We start from the raw sequence: 17,295 nt of genomic DNA on the forward strand, positions 1-17,295 counted from the left end.
TAAAAGGATAAATAAAAATGACCCTGGTTCTAGGGGCATTCCTTATCTTGGAGTGAACAGTGAGAAAGAGAAAGATAGAACCTATAGGAAGGTGTTACCACACCTGGATATTTTTGCCCTCTGGGCAAGCAATGTTGTATTTTGTATCATCCAAAATACAGGTTGTTTTAACACAGTGAGAGGGTTGACTGGGAACAAACCCATATTCAGATACATTTCTGATGCGAGCTAAATCCTCACACATTTAACTCCATCTTCTCTCTACACAACAGCCTTCTTTTAGTCATTAATTAATTTAATAGTTTTTATCAGGGACACTTACTTTAAAAGTTCCTTATTAAGCTTCGTGTTGAACATTAAAGTTTAAACAACTCTATACCTGACCTCAAGAATTTTATACTACTGGGGACCCTTGCAGACTATTCTGACATTGACTGGGCTGGTATTTTTCACCACTGACATTGTCCCTCAGAACTATCATCAGTTTGACTTGATGGAATAGGAAGTGGTGTCTTTTCAGAGCCTTGGGTGTGCTGGGCAGCCAAGAGCTTGGAAATCTTGAAAAACCTTGTTCACTAGAAGAAAATAATCAAGCATGTTGTCTCAGTGCCCTCTTTGTTAGAAAGAAATAGCTTAAAGTCTTGTTTCAACAATTTTTTTCTTATTTAGAAACTTTAGCAACAATAAGATTACAGACATTGAAGAAGGAGCATTTGAAGGAGCGTCTGGTGTCAATGAAATACTCCTCACAAGTAATCGTTTGGAAAATGTTCAGCATAAGATGTTCAAGGGATTAGAAAGCCTGAAAACTTTGTAAGTATTCTTATCTGCATAGTGACTCTTTTACCACAGTGTTGTTGTTCACTGGTCATTAGAATTCCAGGCTGGGGAATTGTGCAGACTTCCTCTCACCCTCCCATCTCTTTCTCTGTCTCTCACAAACACACAAGCACAAAACACATGCACACACACACACATTTTGTGCATCCAAACATTGCCTTACTCAAACACCCTTGACTTCAGTATGTTGCTTGCCAAAGATCAAGAATGTCTCCTGGCTGCTGATTCCTCAACAAACAGATTGCCCTTGTTCCAATGCTTGTAGGGCTATGTCCCCGGTCCCCATTCTGCCTCAAAATGTTCATCCTCTTGCCATTTCCTCAACCTCCATCTAACGTTCGCTTTTGGCCCCCGGGCTCAAACTTCAGAATCCAATCCAAACCCTGTGGCAGAATAACTAAGTTTTTCTGGAAACCACTTTCTTTCACTCCCATAAGGTCTTAGTGAAAAAGAAAGACTGATTCATGATAGATCTTGTACTATCTATTTCAAAGAAACATGCTAAGAGGTATGTTTACTTGCACAGGAGTAGGGAGGTTAGGAAAAAGAAATTCTATATGTTTCTAAAAAAACTTCTTGGCCAAAGAGGACAGGGATTGCATTGAATAGCAAAAACAACACTTTATGTTACTTGAATTTTCTACAATGCATATGTTTAGTTTTTATGATCTCTAAGGTATGTATTATGTTTGACAAAAGTGGCAACCTGAAAATTGGAAGAGACACAACCCAAAACTTGGAAGCCTTTAGAAGACACGAAGGAAACTACTTGTAACCAAGAAGCCACTGATAGTGATTGCAGTGGAGAGAGGTCCAAGCTCCGTCGTGTCTCCTAACCATCAGAGCCACAACTAGGGGAACTGATAGCCGAGAAGTCCCCTGCCTGCTCTTTATCAGATGCAGAAGGAGAAGACCATTTCCCTTGCCCATGTGAATGTGGTCATAGCATCCTAAATTCAAATCGTACTGAGAAATCTCTGCTCGTGACGTAGATTGAACATAGATGTGTGCTCCTTGAGCTTCATGGGGGAGAATATGCCACTTCACTTCCAGTAGAATCAGTCTGCAGCCCTCCCACAGACTAACTTGAGTGCCTTCAAAATGTTATGCAAATATTCCTTTAGCCTTTTTTATGGAGGAGATACTGAGGAAAGGGGAGGGGAGAGCAGAGAAAACACACCCCAGGTGGCTCCATCTACTCCTGCCCCTTCTCCCCTCCCCTAGGGTGCCTCAGGCAACAACAAAACATGAATCCAGCAAGCAGAAGCCCCTTTGTTGCGTACTAGTCGAGGGACTACTTGTTAGGGGAACCTTCTCTTTGGAAGGGGCAGCATGAGGGATGGGGAGTGGAGGGTAAGGAGGTGAGAAAGGAGTCCATATCCCACCTACTTTAGTCTGCCTTGGGCTGCCATAACAAGATGCCACAGACTGATGACTTCAACAACAGAAACTTGTTTTCTCACAGCTCTTGAGGCTACAAGTCCAAGATCAAAGTGCTGAGAGGGTTGGTTTCTGGCAAGATTTCTTCTTGGCTTGTAGATGGCGGCCTCTCACTGTTCTTACATGGCCTTTCCTCTGTGTGCAGAGAGAGAGAGAGAGAGCTCTTGGTGCCCCTTCCTCTTCTTATAAAAACTGTCCTAACACATCAGGGTTCCACGTTTAACCTTAATCACCTCCCCCAAGGCCCTCTCTCCAAATACAGTCACATTGTGGGTTAGGGTTTCAACATATGAATTTAAGGGCATACAGTCGAGTTCATAACACCAACTCAAGCGGCTTATTAAAGTGTTTTTTTTTTTTGTTGGGTTGTTTTTTTGTTTTTTGTTTTTTGTTTTTTTCTGACTAGTTCCACTCACAGGACTCTCCCTGAGACAAGTCCTCTAAATTCATGCTCTCCTTCATTACAGTTTTAGCGATGTTTTTGTGCTTCTTATATTTGGCACCTAAGACAGATGCCACTGGCTGTCTCCTTCAGCCAGAGCATTTTAGAGCCAAGCTCAGAGTTTTCAGAGGATGAAAATGGGTTTGTGTGGACATATGTATTTCTCCAAGTGGTATCTTTCGGTTTGGAACTGTGAAGATTTTGACATGGCACCCCCACTATCCCTAGACTTCTTAACTCTGTAGGACTACTAATGCTCTTACTAGTATGTGCACAGATTTCAGAGAGTCTGAATTTTGAGACTGCAGGCAAAATGTCATACCTATGTGTGCTTATGGATTTTTCTAGCAACAGAAAGCAAAGCGTTCTTCAGCTTCTCCCAGGTGTCCGTGACTTCACCAAGATTAAAACCAAGTGTTCTTTGTTACTTACAGCAAATGATAGTGCTGATAGAAATAACCTTCTGTTGTGCATTTCCCTCTGAACATAAAGTGATGCCTTGATAGGGACAGCATCATTTTTTTCTCCCTATCTGTGACATAGCAGAATGCAAAAATTGATATTTCTATTTATTTCTGTAGAGCCATCTAGAATTTTAAAGGAACACTCTGCTGTTAATTTATTTTTGCCTCTCTGTTTTATATACTGCAACCTTCTAGTAGGGTAGGGTGGTCCACATATGTCTAGAAAAATTAAGGGAAATAACTTCTCAGCCTTATTTCTGGATAAGACTCATGGCAACTTTTCATTTTTACATGGGGTTTTTAACCCACTGAGCCACCTAGACGCCCCGATTACATGGGGGTTTTAAGGAATTTTTCCAAGCCCCACAAGTAAACAGTTCAACGAAGAATTAAGAAGGGACCCAAAACTTTAGCATGATGAGGAAATGACAACTGTGTTAATCCTATTAATGGCAATAACTTTAAAGAAAAAAAAAGAGTCAATTCTTTCAAGAGAAGCTTACTTAAACTTCATTGTGAACTACTGGAATCTGTTAACGATGACTTCTTTTTAAGTTCCAAACTTTAAAATAATAAAATAATTTTCATAAGTAAAATAATTTGTGCAAGATTTCTGGGTGCTCTGTCTAGTTTGGGTTCCCCAGCCCATGCTGACAATAACTTGGCATGGATATCCTTGAAGTGCCCTCAGTTCTCCATCTGCCGTGACGATTCATTCTTGTCTGCTCCCAATGTAATGCCACGGTGAACACACAAATCACGGGGCTTCAAGGGCCCAGAGAGCTGTAGGTGAATTGGGACATTATGTAATCAGGCAAACATAATTAGCATCAGAGGAAAAAACATTCTACCCTCATCAGATGGGGCCGGGAACCAGGCAAGGCTCACTGGGCTTTTCTGTAGCTGAGTGTGGTCATTGTAAGCTAAGCGTTTATTTTATTCTCACACAGCTGTTGGTGTATATGGGCAGCTATTCCTAAGGACAAGAGATCATTCAGAAAACAGTAAATGAATGTTGCACATTTGCAAAGAGGGGTTATTTGGGTCCTCAGATAGGCAAAACTGATTGTTTGGTGCTTTCTCTCCAACCGTGGTCTCTTTTCCCTCAGGATGTTGAGAAGTAATCGCATAAGCTGTGTTGGCAATGACAGTTTCATAGGACTGAGTTCTGTGCGTTTGCTTTCTTTGTATGATAATCAAATTACTACCATCGCGCCAGGGGCGTTTGACACTCTCCATTCTTTATCTACTCTGTAAGTATGAAGGCTGATGTTCATTTATGTATGACTGACCCCGTGTCTTTATATTTCTTACTTTTATTAATAGCATTTTAATGCATGATTAGGCATTTCACAAAAATGTGATCAAGTGCTTACGGATCCACCAAATGTGTTCATGTTAAACTTACTTTAATTTTTTCTAAAAATGCTATCTATACTCTTATATTAAAATATAACAAAAATTTAACTATTTTTTCCATCGACTCTTTTTTTTGGAATAAGGTGATATGACTTCATTTATAAATTTTCACTTTATTATAACTTGACTGCACTGTACATCACAGAAATGTTGTAGATTTTCCCCATTGTTCTCACATTGGAGTCTTTTCAGCCTAAGTATAATAAAAACAGAGCTGATAGGGTTATTGCCAACAAACTGTGCTCAAAAGGCTCATTCACAGTGACAGGACCCACATTAGGATGACCAGACCAACAATAAAAACTGTGCACTAGAGGGCATTTACTATGCTATTAGGAAAATATTGAAGAAATAGGTTGAGCCTGTCCAAGAGGACATTTTATGTAGAAAGTTAGAAAATAAAGAATATTTGTAGGTCTGTAGACACTCAGAAGGTGCTGTGGTTTTTTTTTTAAAAAACCCTCTGAACAATATGTTTCAGTTCTCTTATCTGTCAGTATCTAAAAAGCAATGTTTGAAATGATAAATCTCATAATGGATTTGATTTCCTAGTAACAATGGCATCTAAATATACTAATCTAACTCAGAAGGTAGTTAGAAAGAAAAAAAAAAAAACATGTCCAATGTAGCTCAAGTCACTGAAGAAATAATTTGAGGGAAGCATGCATCCATCAGTAAAGTACTTAATCCTCTTTCCACATAAAGTGTGACACTTTACATCGAGTGACTAATTTGTGCATATTAAAGATGGCATGTTTATAAATAATAAGGTTGTCAATAGGTTTGTGCTGAAGTGGTGAGATGCCAAAAGTATTGAGATTTGTAGAAGTAAATTCATTTTTATAACTGGCATTTAATCAACTCAGCTGTCAGTTTAGATGGGAAGCCTATTCTCTGGAGCAAATAAGAGATGGAAATCCTGAAATGACAAATTAATGAAATATCTGTTGTCAGGTTAAACTCAATAATATAAGGTAATCAGCCTTCATCTTTATATTAAATTACTGCATTATCAGTGGAGGGAAGTTTGACAGCAAGTCAGATCGCTGACGAGCTTAAATTATTTCCAAATGAGATCTCTATCAGGATCCACTGCATAAACCCCCAAATTGCTGCCTTTGCTTTCTTTTCCTCATGAAATTTTTTGACAAATTCTCACGTAAAAGTATTGTTTTTTTTTTTAAGTTCCAAACATACATATTTGAGGCCCCCCCCCAAAAAAAATGTATCCCAGGGGTTGGGTATGAGTGAGTATGAATGGGGGAAAGGCATGGGAGTGTCAGGGAATACAAAGATTAAGAAGAAATCATTCCAGCAGTAGTAGTGTTGGGGTCAGGGGTGGGGGGAGGTAGCATGGGGTTTTGAGAAGTAAGAAAGTAAAACTCCAAACTCAACCCTGTCTTGCTTGCGTGGGGCTCTTAGAAACCTGTTGGCCAATCCTTTTAACTGCAACTGCTACCTGGCTTGGCTGGGTGAATGGCTCAGGAAGAAAAGAATCGTAACCGGAAATCCTCGCTGTCAGAAGCCATACTTCCTCAAAGAGATCCCCATCCAGGATGTCGCCATTCAAGACTTCACGTGTGATGATGGTAAGAAAGTCTTGCTCAATGTTCGGGCACCAGGGGTTCACGTGACCAGTCCCGTGCTGTGGGGCCCAACTACAACAGTGTGTCTTACTTCAGGCGACAGATAGTTTTGTGTATTTTTTGCCTTTGTTTTGTTTTGTTTTGTTTTAGAAACAGGGCACATACTTCCTCAGTCTTGCTTTCCCATCCGCGTCCGCTTGATTTGTGTTTCTGAATGTTTTATTTAAATTTTCCAGTTTCCAGATTGTGGTTGCTGCTGTTTATGTAGCTTCATTTTAACTTTATTATTCTAAGCATCTCTTTCAGGAACTGCCATTTTCAAAGGAGAAAAGCAATTGACCTAAAAATATAGGAATTCTAGGAAACCTAACAAAAATAACAGTTTTTACTTTTTAATGCTCTGCATGGATCACCATATTTGATTTCTCGTAATAGCCTCGTAAGGTAGCTGCCAGGGAATGGAGACACCCTTTAAGCCTTATGTTTTAAAATGAGGGGCCTGTACATTTTCTACTAAACATTTTAAATTAATCTACCCCTTTAGGCCTCTACATGTCTGTGTCCTTATAATTTCTCCATAATTCAGTGTAGATTTACATATTCTCACTACAAGTGTAATTTGTATAAATAACTGAACAAAGAAAATTACTGTTATGACTGGAGGGATGATATAAATTGTGAGTTATTTTCTGGAATTCAGCCCTAGGCAATCTGAAAGCGGTGCTATATCAGATGGATGGCATCCATTTGTAAACACCCCATGTGCTGTATATACCAAAGTGATCTCGTGGCTCAAGACTCTTGTGTTGGTTAAGCTAAAAGCATAACATCCCTCCTTGCATTCTCAAAGCCACGCCTCTGGGTTTTCCTATATTTCTTTTGGCAAATTAGGCAATGATGACAGCAGCTGTTCCCCACTCTCCCGCTGCCCCACGGAATGCTCGTGCTTGGATACAGTCGTCCGATGTAGTAACAAGGCCTTGAAGGTCTTGCCCAAAGGAATTCCCAGAGATGTCACTGAACTGTAAGTAGAGCTTGCCTTTCTGTTTCCTTAACAATTAATATTTAATTAATTAAAATTAAATATAATTTAACAATTAATAGTGGAAACCCAATAAAAATCTCCAGAGTCCCATTTCCAAATTCTATTCTATAAGCCATTAAATAGCATCATGTAAAATCCTAAATAGATAATATAAAAGCCAGTTTAGATACACCTGGGAAATGCTGGTTGTGTGTGTTTCTCTCTTATTCACTGTAGGATTTCTCAGCATCTGTATTATGCTAAGGTACACTCTGAAGCTCCAAGAGAGGGTGGTAAAATATAAGATAGCCCCCATACTTGTTTGTCCCTATAGCCCTTTTCTCATGGACCATCTTGCAAGACTCATGTTCCATCAGATACACCTTGGAAAGAGATGTATATTTAGTCCATCCACAGTATCTGGGATATTCCATATGGTTAATTATTCTTTACCGCTGTGTCCCCTGGGAGAATAGCTTCCCACATGGGATACATAAATATCTAGGATGTAGAAGAAACTGGCCTGATCTTTATCCTTAAAAAAGAGGTACTGCCCTTTGGACTTGAATTAGAATCCTTTCGACCATGAAGGGTGTGGAGCCAATTGTCCCTAATATGTTCATATCTGATATATGACCGCAGATTACATGGTCAGTATGTACTCCTCTAGACACCAAGCACCATGCACACTTTCTTAGCTGCCTCATGTTATATATGTGGACTAGAATAAATCCAAGAACAAACTGCTTGCATAATATGATGCATGCATGCTCCTTTCCATTATGTAATCTGCATACAAATGTACCAGGAACAAATGCTTGGTATGAGTGCAGTTGAGTCATTTTGCCTCTGTTTATTTTTTTTCTGTGTGGAACTATGTATCAGAAATGATTTAAGTTCCAATGTAATTTGTGCAGATGTGTCCCTATAATTCATGCCCGTGTGTGCAAGCATTCTAAATGAGCAGCTCTGATAAACTTTTGGCAACATGGAACATAGGTAATGAGTTGCAAGAAGATGTCACTTCCATTGTCAGAGAACTTATTTGCATATCATGTGCAGTTCTAATTTGGTCCTGAACTGAACACTTAGGGGAAAAGAAGGTGTGATCGTGTGATCTTAGCACACATACACAGAAGGTCCCTTGGATTGGACTGGTCTGAGGTGTTCAGCGTCTGCTGCCAGTCACAGTTGTTAACTGAAAAAGCACTACTTTGTGTGTGTGTAATTAAATACTTAATTCTTATTTTAATAAGTATTTATTTCAAAAGATTACTCTCCACCCAGCTAGATGCCTTGAGAGTATTCCATAGACAAAGCATTGGTTCTGGGAACACCCCAGCCAAGAACACAGCACTCAGCGTAACCAGATCATCTTTCATGCAGAACCCCTTCTTTCTAACTGGCCCATACCTGAGTGCTTCTCCCCGATGCCTAGCCAATAATTTTAAACCTTCTTTAATATCCTTATTAAACTATATCCGAGAACCTGCTTGATTCATATCCTGTTTATGCCATCCATATGTTTCTTCTGTCAGACAGTTGAATCTTCAATCTATTTCTTTACAAAGTACTTACAAAGTAATATTTTTCTAAAGAAATATGCTACAGAGATGAGGAAAAGATTAACTCATCTCTTGTGAATTCTAGTTTTACCTCCCCCAGAGCTTATTCTTAGAATCATACCAAGTCAGCAAGATCCTTCTCTACAATCACGTATATGCGTGTACTAGAAAAATTTCATTGCGTATTATATTAAATTATTAAAGAATTTGGCAAAAATAAGGACATATTAGTGGACAATTTTGAACAAGTGGTATCTATTATTTTTAATCAGTTCCATATAATTTCCCTCTTAGATTGTTTTACGTGTAAACATCCATAGTGCACATTCTGAATCCTTTTAGCTTTCTGTTACGACATTTTCCAGAATAAAGGGAGAATACTGAAGTCTATGGGATTATGCTTCCCTCTAGTGGTACCAAGAAATACGTAGGTGGAGGTAAGAAAGGAGTCAAAGAAGAAATACAAAAGCAGAAAATCTGAGCAGGCATAAATTAGAAGTCATAACATATGCCCGCTTCTTAGTCCCATATTTACTGCATATTTTGATGAATTGTACCTTTTATAAAACTTTTTTTATTTTGAACTATTTGAAATAGATTTTACCTGAGGCAATTTCTCAGCTACTTCTATATCCAGCAAAAATACTAATCACCTCAACCTTAGATCTCAAGATGGGCCATGACACTGGGGAGCAGGTGCCTTCTGCCCACTGGACCAGAATCATTTGTGGGCACATCTGTAGCCAGATAGCCCACATTGCTGAAAGACATTTTACCCTTCATTATCTATATTCTGGGAAAATACAGCCTTGTTTGAGATGGAGTTTATTTTTCTTTTTTTTTTTATTTTTCTTTTTTCTTATTTTGTGACATTATGGACAGAAACTAAACTATTCATTTATTTTTATGTCTTGCCAATTAGCCCAGTGTCTGTCTATTCTCAGATTATCCTGCTGACTTTAATCACAAAAGAAAACTTCACATATATGTGGTTATGTGATTAGTACTTTTACATGTGTATGTTGCATTTGTGCCCTTGATAAAGGTTGTGATTTTCTATAATACCATATAAAATTATTATCACAAACCAGATACACAATGGTTAAGAACTATGTTTAGGTCATTTTTAACTGAAATCTAATTCTCATTCCTAAACATCTCCTTTAAGGCATCGATTGGTATTTACTAGGTGTATGAATACATATTAAGGCGGCGAAGAGTGGTCTTGCCCTCAGTAGCAAGGTTCTGTCAGTAGTAAATGCATTTCATGGTATTGTCCCCACGTAAATACAAGCAGACTGAAGGCTGACTGAAAATATCGCCGATTGAATGAAACTTCTTGACTCACAACTGGTTGGATACGTGACTCGCCTCATTACATAAACCACAAGGAACTGGACTCACCAGTCTCTCCTTGGTTTTATAATTTACACTAAGAGATTCCACTCTCAGATAATTCTACTGGATTGGACAACTTGCTTTTTCTCCTTTACTTCTTTTAAATACCAATCCCAGGTAGAGGAAGCATGATGTCTTAGAGCCAGAATTCAGAGTGCTTCCCTTGCCTGAGTTAAGGGTGAAATTGTGTCAACTGTTTTGTGCCACACCATTGTTCCTTTAAAAAAAGATAATATTTTTTCCTTGTTTTTAGGTATCTGGATGGGAACCAATTTACATTAGTGCCTAAGGAGCTCTATAACTACAAACATTTAACACTTATGTAAGTAACGTATTGCATTTATTTCATCTTTGACTTATTCTAGTTCACCAAAGTGGGGGTAGCAAGGGGCAGAAGATTGAGTGCACCTTTCAGATAATATAAATCATTTACAGTTAGATGCTTCCCTCCTTCCTCACTGTGGTTCTGGATCACTAGCTTCACCTTTATTGAATATCAGTCAGACAGTGGCACATCTTAGAGAAAGAACCTCCTCGATTCAATGTACAAATATGGTAAAGTCTAAGTATCAGAGAACTACAGAAATGTGGTGAATCCGGATACTTCTACTTATAATGAACATGGGCTATTTTATGACAAGCCAGGAAAAGAAAGACAGAAAATAATACCTTTATTTTTCTTGACTTTAAGCAAAAGGTTGTGGATGGTAATAAATTTACTGAAAATGTACTTTATTAGGTTTGGTTTTCCTATATGATATGCTCTAAGATATGGACTTCCAGTATTCAAATTTAATTTGATAAAATTCATTTTTAATTACACAGTATTTAAGTAAACTTGAAAAAGATGCTGACATTCTGAGCATAAATTTCAGACATTGACTTTTTTTCACTTTGCTTTGATGCCCTTGTAAAATAACATCTCTCTTTTTCATCATTGTAAATGACTTTTTACGTGGTAATACAAGATTATCTTTAAATATGCCAACATTTCGATCTAGTTATATGCACAATATTTATAAAGAGATACAATCTTGCTGTACATAATGTCACACTTAGAGTAGCCTTGCTGATAATTGATAAAGCTTCTCAAAAACCAAACAAACAAACAAAAATAAGCAACAGGAGTAAATGTAAAGGGAAATACTTTATCTTTAGTTTAAGTCCTATCTGATTTTAGAGTAAATATGGCTGGCTGAGGAGACCAGTTTCTAGAGTTCCTAGAATAAGGAGGCTGATCCCTAATTAGTGAGTTCTAGAAATGTAAGTCACAGAAAATGTTACATTTCTCAATGTAAACTTGGCCCTAGGAAGGTTGTGGTTAGTTAAAACACTGTTAATCATTTTCAGTTTCTCTTAAACATATAAGAAAATCACTTTATAGAAAGTATGTAGGACTGTTTAAATGACAAATGATTAAATTAAGAAAGAATATCCCCTAAGATGTCTTGTTCTGCCTCTCATTACGTACTTACTAGCAGCAGGAACTGATTACATACATTTTGTTCTGTTAAATAAACCATTAAATTGCTGCAATTTCCAGAGGGTCACTTCAGCAGAATTGGGTCATTTGTGGGACAGTATGCGATTATTTAAGACCAGTTTGGAAATGAAAAACGAGCATTTGTAGATCCAGAAATGGCTTTACCAATGACTCATTATGCTACTCTAGGCAAGTAACTGCTGCTAATATAGATACACTCATTTATTTTCTAAATCCAGAGTTAGTACTTCAGCAGCTGAGAAGATGGATCATGAAGCTCCTACGTTGTATAGGTTCATTTTACTGATATTTTGGTCATTTTCATAAAGGAATGGATAATCTTTGGCTTTTCTGCATCTTACGTTTATTTATTTATTTATGTATTTATACATTTTGCTTTAGAAAAAAAGTAGTGAATATACATACATACATTGATCATCAACTATGACCTATAATTTTTTATTTATTCGTAAATCTTCCTTTTATTTATGTATTTAGCATTTAGCAGCAGAGAAAAATCAGTGACTATATACATATCACTGTATGACTGTGTATTTATATACTCACTCATTTTTTCCATTGCAAAATTGCCAGATATACATATATAAAATATGCCATATATATACTAACAGCATATATATTAGTATATATTACAATATTCCATTTTATTACAATATAATTGCAGTTACATTGTGTATTATATATTACATTATATATAGTCACAGGTATATTATATATAATAAAAAGAAGATCAAGTTCACTGAATTATAAATTACAGCTCATAGTACCAGTTACACTTGGCTATAAACAGCCATATAGCACTGGTTAAAAAACCCACATCTCTCTTATTTATTTGTTAATTAAACAGATATTTATTGAGGACCCACCTACTGTGTGTCAGTGACTTGCCAAGGGCAGCATTTTTCATTATGTCTTTGCAAATGTAATCAAATGGATGCCTTTAGTTACCAAGTTTGGCTGTGTGTACCAGTGAGCATGTATATCAGGGAAGCTAAAGGATATGCAACCAACGGAAGGTGCGAGAACAAAGGTTCATTTCTCACACATAAGACGTGTCCGTTGTGACGGCCTCCCGTGTCTTTGTCCTGGGACCAGGACACCGACCCTGACTGTGGACCATCACATCACAAGTCCTGCAGAGGAGCAAGCAGAGGGAGATGAGGGAAGGGTGAGCTCACTCTAACCTTCTCTTAAGTGAAGACTGCAGTGGTGCCCACACTTCCTTCACTGGCCAGAGCAAAACACCGTCACTTCTAAGTTCAACAGGCAGGGGCATGAATAATTATGACTATTATAATCTATCCCAGGGGGTCATCCAGGGTTTGGTTATTCTCAGGTAAAAGCTGTGTGCTATATAACAATGCCACTGTGACTGAGCGAGAAGAATCACTAATATTTCACTTTCTCTGGTAACAGTACACTCCATTTGTTTCTTTTTTTCTCTTGTAGAGACTTAAGTAACAACCGAATAAGCACCCTTTCTAATCAGAGCTTCAGCAACATGACCCAGCTCCTTACCTTGTGAGTATGAAAATGTGGTCCTGACTATTTATTAATTCACTGGACAAAATGCATTTTCTAGGCACTTGGACGTTCTCTGTTAACAAGGCAGATAGAACCTGCCCTCAAAAAATATAAATGCTATTGCGAGATACAGACTAAAAACAAAAACAAAAACAAAAACAAACCTTAAACAAACAACCGTAGGTTCCAGAAAAGAAACAAAGAATAATTTATGTCTGTGGTGGGCTTGGGAGAGATCTTTAAGAAGTCCCATCAGCTGAGGGAGGGAATAGTTGAGGCATTAGCATCGGCAGGGCAGGAAGCATTCTAGACTGTATTTAGAAAGAAATATGTTGTATTACTGAAAACACAAGCAGTAACCAAATACTGTACATCAATATTCCCAGTTTATAAAATGCTAAAGCAACCTTTTTCTTAACTGCTTTATTTTTAAAATGACATTTGGCCATTTGAGGATATCTGAGTGAAACAAATCTGCTGTGTATGCTTTCAGAATTCTCAGTTACAACCGTTTGAGGTGTATTCCTCCTCGAACCTTCGACGGATTGAAGTCTCTGCGATTACTGTAAGCATCTTATGGTCAACAAAGTATCTCTTATCTCAGGCATCTGAGTTTTGGGTTGGCTTTTTTACTGATTTAACTAATTGCAGACATTTTAGGATTTACTACAAATTTGTAGTAAATTTGTACAAATTGCATCTTTTCCTGTATCACTGCTCAACAGCCTTTATCTGGGCAACACCAGGTTGTTGTGGTTATTTATTTGGTAATAGATAATAATAAGATATATGTCTTATAGAGATTCAATTAATTTTGAACAAAATACAGGAGATTTAATTTCTTTAAAAGTTACATAATCAATGAATAGGCTTTTACTATTAAAATGTAGTTTAAATATATGCAGTGAAACATGATCCCCAATCACAGTACCCTCCCCCAGAATTAATAAACAGTTGTATGTTGTCTTCTGGTCTTTTTTTATATGCATTTGTTTTTAGATGCTGATATAGGTATGCCCACAGCTGTATACCTTCTAATAAGCATAAATAGGATTTGTTCTTGTTCTCTCATTAGCTGATTTTTATTTAACAATATGCTTTACAGTATTTCCATTCCATCATATAAAAATAGTCCTTAGCTGTTCAACTCTTACAAGACTATTCCATAGGGTGAAGGAACCATAGCTTATATAATCATCCCCACCTTTAACTATCATGTGGCGGGTTTTGTTTTTCGGTTTTTGGGTTTTTTTTTTTTTTTAGTTGTTTGGTTTTATTGTTGTGGTTGTTAGAGAGGGGGAAAGGCAGAGGGAGAGATTGAATCTTAAACAGGCTCTGCACCCAGCACAGAGCCTGAACAGGCTGGATCTCACAATCCTAAAATCACCACCTGAGCTGAAATCAAGAGTGAGACACTTAACCAACTGAGCCTCCCATGCACCCCAACGGTCATGTGGTTTGAGTCCACAGATTTTCACTATTCCATATAGTGCTGGAATGAACATCCTACACATTCTTCTTACTGTCCAGTGTGTTGTGAGGATACCAAAAGTAACTGTCAAGTTGTCCCCCTAAAACAAGAATTTGTCAGTTTACAAACTTATTTTCCACGAACTCTGTTTTAATAGAGCATGATTACAAATCACTCTGGCAAATATTGAATGGTATTAATTCTTTCATTTTTGTTGTATGACAGATTACCTATTTTAATGGAGTACCTGTTTCAAAGCACTCTGGCAAATATGGAATAATATTAATAGTTCTATGACAGATTGAACATTATTTTCCATTCCTGTTTTAATTTGAAATTCTAATAACTGGAGCATTTGTGTTTATTTTATTTTTTTATTGGTCATTTGTGTTTTTATTCCATGGCCTCATCATATCATTTCCAATTTTCTAATCAGTATCTTGTCTTTTCCTTATACATATCTTTATGCGTCTACAACTTGACTCTAACTTTCAGGTCTTTTTACAAAGGTGTTAATCCTTGTATTTCATATGTCTTGTAAATATTTTCCAATCTGTTCCTTATATGTTATCTTTCATTTTATGGATATATTTGGTGTTGTCAAAAATGTATCACTCTTTTCCTTTATGGTTTCTGAGTTTTATATGGTACTTTGAAAGCCTTTCCCAGGGTGCCTGGGTGACTCAGTTTGTTAAGCATCTGCCTTCAGCTCAGGTCATGATCCCAAGGTCCTGGGATCAAGTTGCACATGGGGCGGAAGTGGGGGGGGTCCCTGTTCAATGGGGAGTCTGCTTCTCCCTCTGCCCCTACCCTCTACTTCTGATCTCTCTCTCTCTCTCCCCCTCAAATAAACAAGTAAAATCTTAAAAAAAAAAAGAAAAAGAAAAGAAAAGAAAGCCTTTCCCATCCTATATTTACAAAATGGACCTCTTCTCTATTTTCTTTTCATGTGTTTTTAGTTTTGTTTTTACATTTTTCAATCTAGAATTGACTTTATGCTAATGATGTGAAGTAGGAACAAATTTTTGGTTTTCCCAAATAGTACCCAGTTACACCAAGACAGTGTATTAAATAGGTATTTTCAGGGCGCCTGGGTGGCTCAGTGGGTTAAGGCCTCTGCCTTAGGCTCAGGTCATGATCTCAGGGTCCTAGGATCGAGCCCCGCATCGGGCTCTGCTCAGCGGGAAGCCTGCTTCCCTTCCTCTCTCTCTCTCTGCCTGCCTCTCTGCCTACTTGTGATCTCTGTCAAATAAATAAAATCTTAAAAAAAAAAATAGGTATTTTCTGTACTGATTTAAAATGCTTATTGTAAACTAAAGTCTTACACATGTAAGAATTTCCTAGACTCTCTAACATATAAGAAATTTAATACTGCCTTTTTTTTGCTTTTAGTTCATTGCATGGAAATGACATTTCTGTTGTGCCTGAAGGTGCTTTCAATGATCTTTCTGCGTTATCACACCTGTGAGTACCTAGTTCATGAATGTGGGTTTAGGATCAAACTCATACATTCCTCTGCCACCTCTCCTATTGTCACAACATGAGATGTGGTTGGCTCCATTTTTATAGAAAATGTGAAGATTTTCAATCCTGATACAGGACCTTCTGCAAGATAGCCTTCGTTTATCCTTTTGGCCCTTATTCTCCATTAGCTATAATGGAATTGAATTCTCTTTGCTTAGCTAAAAGTGACTTCTTACAAACACGGCTCTCCAACTTCCTAGCTATGCCTTTTCTCTTAACGTTCTCAGATTCTAGAATATCAGCTCCCTTTCAATTCAGTCTGCCCAAACCTTGTATTTTCCAGGTAACATTCTTATACCCTTTATGAAGCTTATCTTGATTTGCTCAAACTGGATTTATTTATTTAGCAAATATTATTCATCATTGGCTATGGCACCATGGAAAAATAAATTAGAGATGGTTTAAGAACTTTATAGTATGATAGTGGGGAAACTGCCATATAATCATACAGGGTGAAATGGTTTTTTTTTCCCTTTACTTTGTGCTCTGTGTTATAGTAGCCTGTTTATATCTCCTTATTTTTGGAAAGTACAATAAAACAACATAAAAATATATCATACACTCTTTTGGGTCAAATTCTGTTATTCCATTATTTACAGTGCTAAAGTTGAGACCATGGCAAACCTGGAAGGAAGATCCAGGAACAGATTTAGGATCTAAAACTTTTTTTTTTTAAATTTTTTTTTCTTATTATGTTATGTTAGTCCCCATACAGGACTTCATTAGTTTGTGATGTAGTGTTCCGTGATTCATTGTTTGCCTGTAACACCCCTCCCTAAGACTGCCTTAGCTCAGGGCTGGTTTGGTGCCCCCTTGTGGCAAGTGTGCTTCAGATTAAATAGCAGGTGCTATCAGTTGCCTACCAGCTCCCCAGAAATCTCCTGCCAGATTCTCCCTTGGCTTTGTCCTCTCCTCCCAAACCTACCAAATCCCAAGAAGATACATTTAGACAATTGAGAGTGGGGGATGGGCAGAGGATAGGAGCCAGTAGTCAATCATGCTATATCTGAACATGCTTTATGGGGCTCTGTCAATCACTGTAGGTTTTGTGTACATCTATCAGACTCCTTAATGCCTACTGTTAATACATCTCT

General features: G+C 37.6%; 1 protein-coding gene across 3 annotated transcripts in view; it reads left to right on the forward strand.

The window, feature by feature from the left end:
* SLIT2 (slit guidance ligand 2) overlaps positions 1-17,295 on the forward strand; it is a 348,225-nt gene that overhangs the window by 272,639 nt on the left and 58,291 nt on the right. For all 3 annotated transcript variants that reach the window (XM_080796224.1, XM_080796225.1, XM_080796226.1), the window contains 8 exons: positions 670-813; positions 4,296-4,439; positions 6,028-6,194; positions 7,083-7,215; positions 10,432-10,500; positions 13,132-13,203; positions 13,700-13,771; positions 16,070-16,141. In XM_080796224.1, coding sequence (XP_080652350.1) covers positions 670-813; positions 4,296-4,439; positions 6,028-6,194; positions 7,083-7,215; positions 10,432-10,500; positions 13,132-13,203; positions 13,700-13,771; positions 16,070-16,141 — 873 coding nt within the window. The remainder of the gene's footprint in view (positions 1-669; positions 814-4,295; positions 4,440-6,027; positions 6,195-7,082; positions 7,216-10,431; positions 10,501-13,131; positions 13,204-13,699; positions 13,772-16,069; positions 16,142-17,295) is intronic.

Source organism: Martes martes (assembly GCF_963455335.1).
Source record: "Martes martes genome assembly, chromosome: 2".
NCBI classification, from domain to species: Eukaryota; Metazoa; Chordata; class Mammalia; order Carnivora; family Mustelidae; genus Martes; species Martes martes.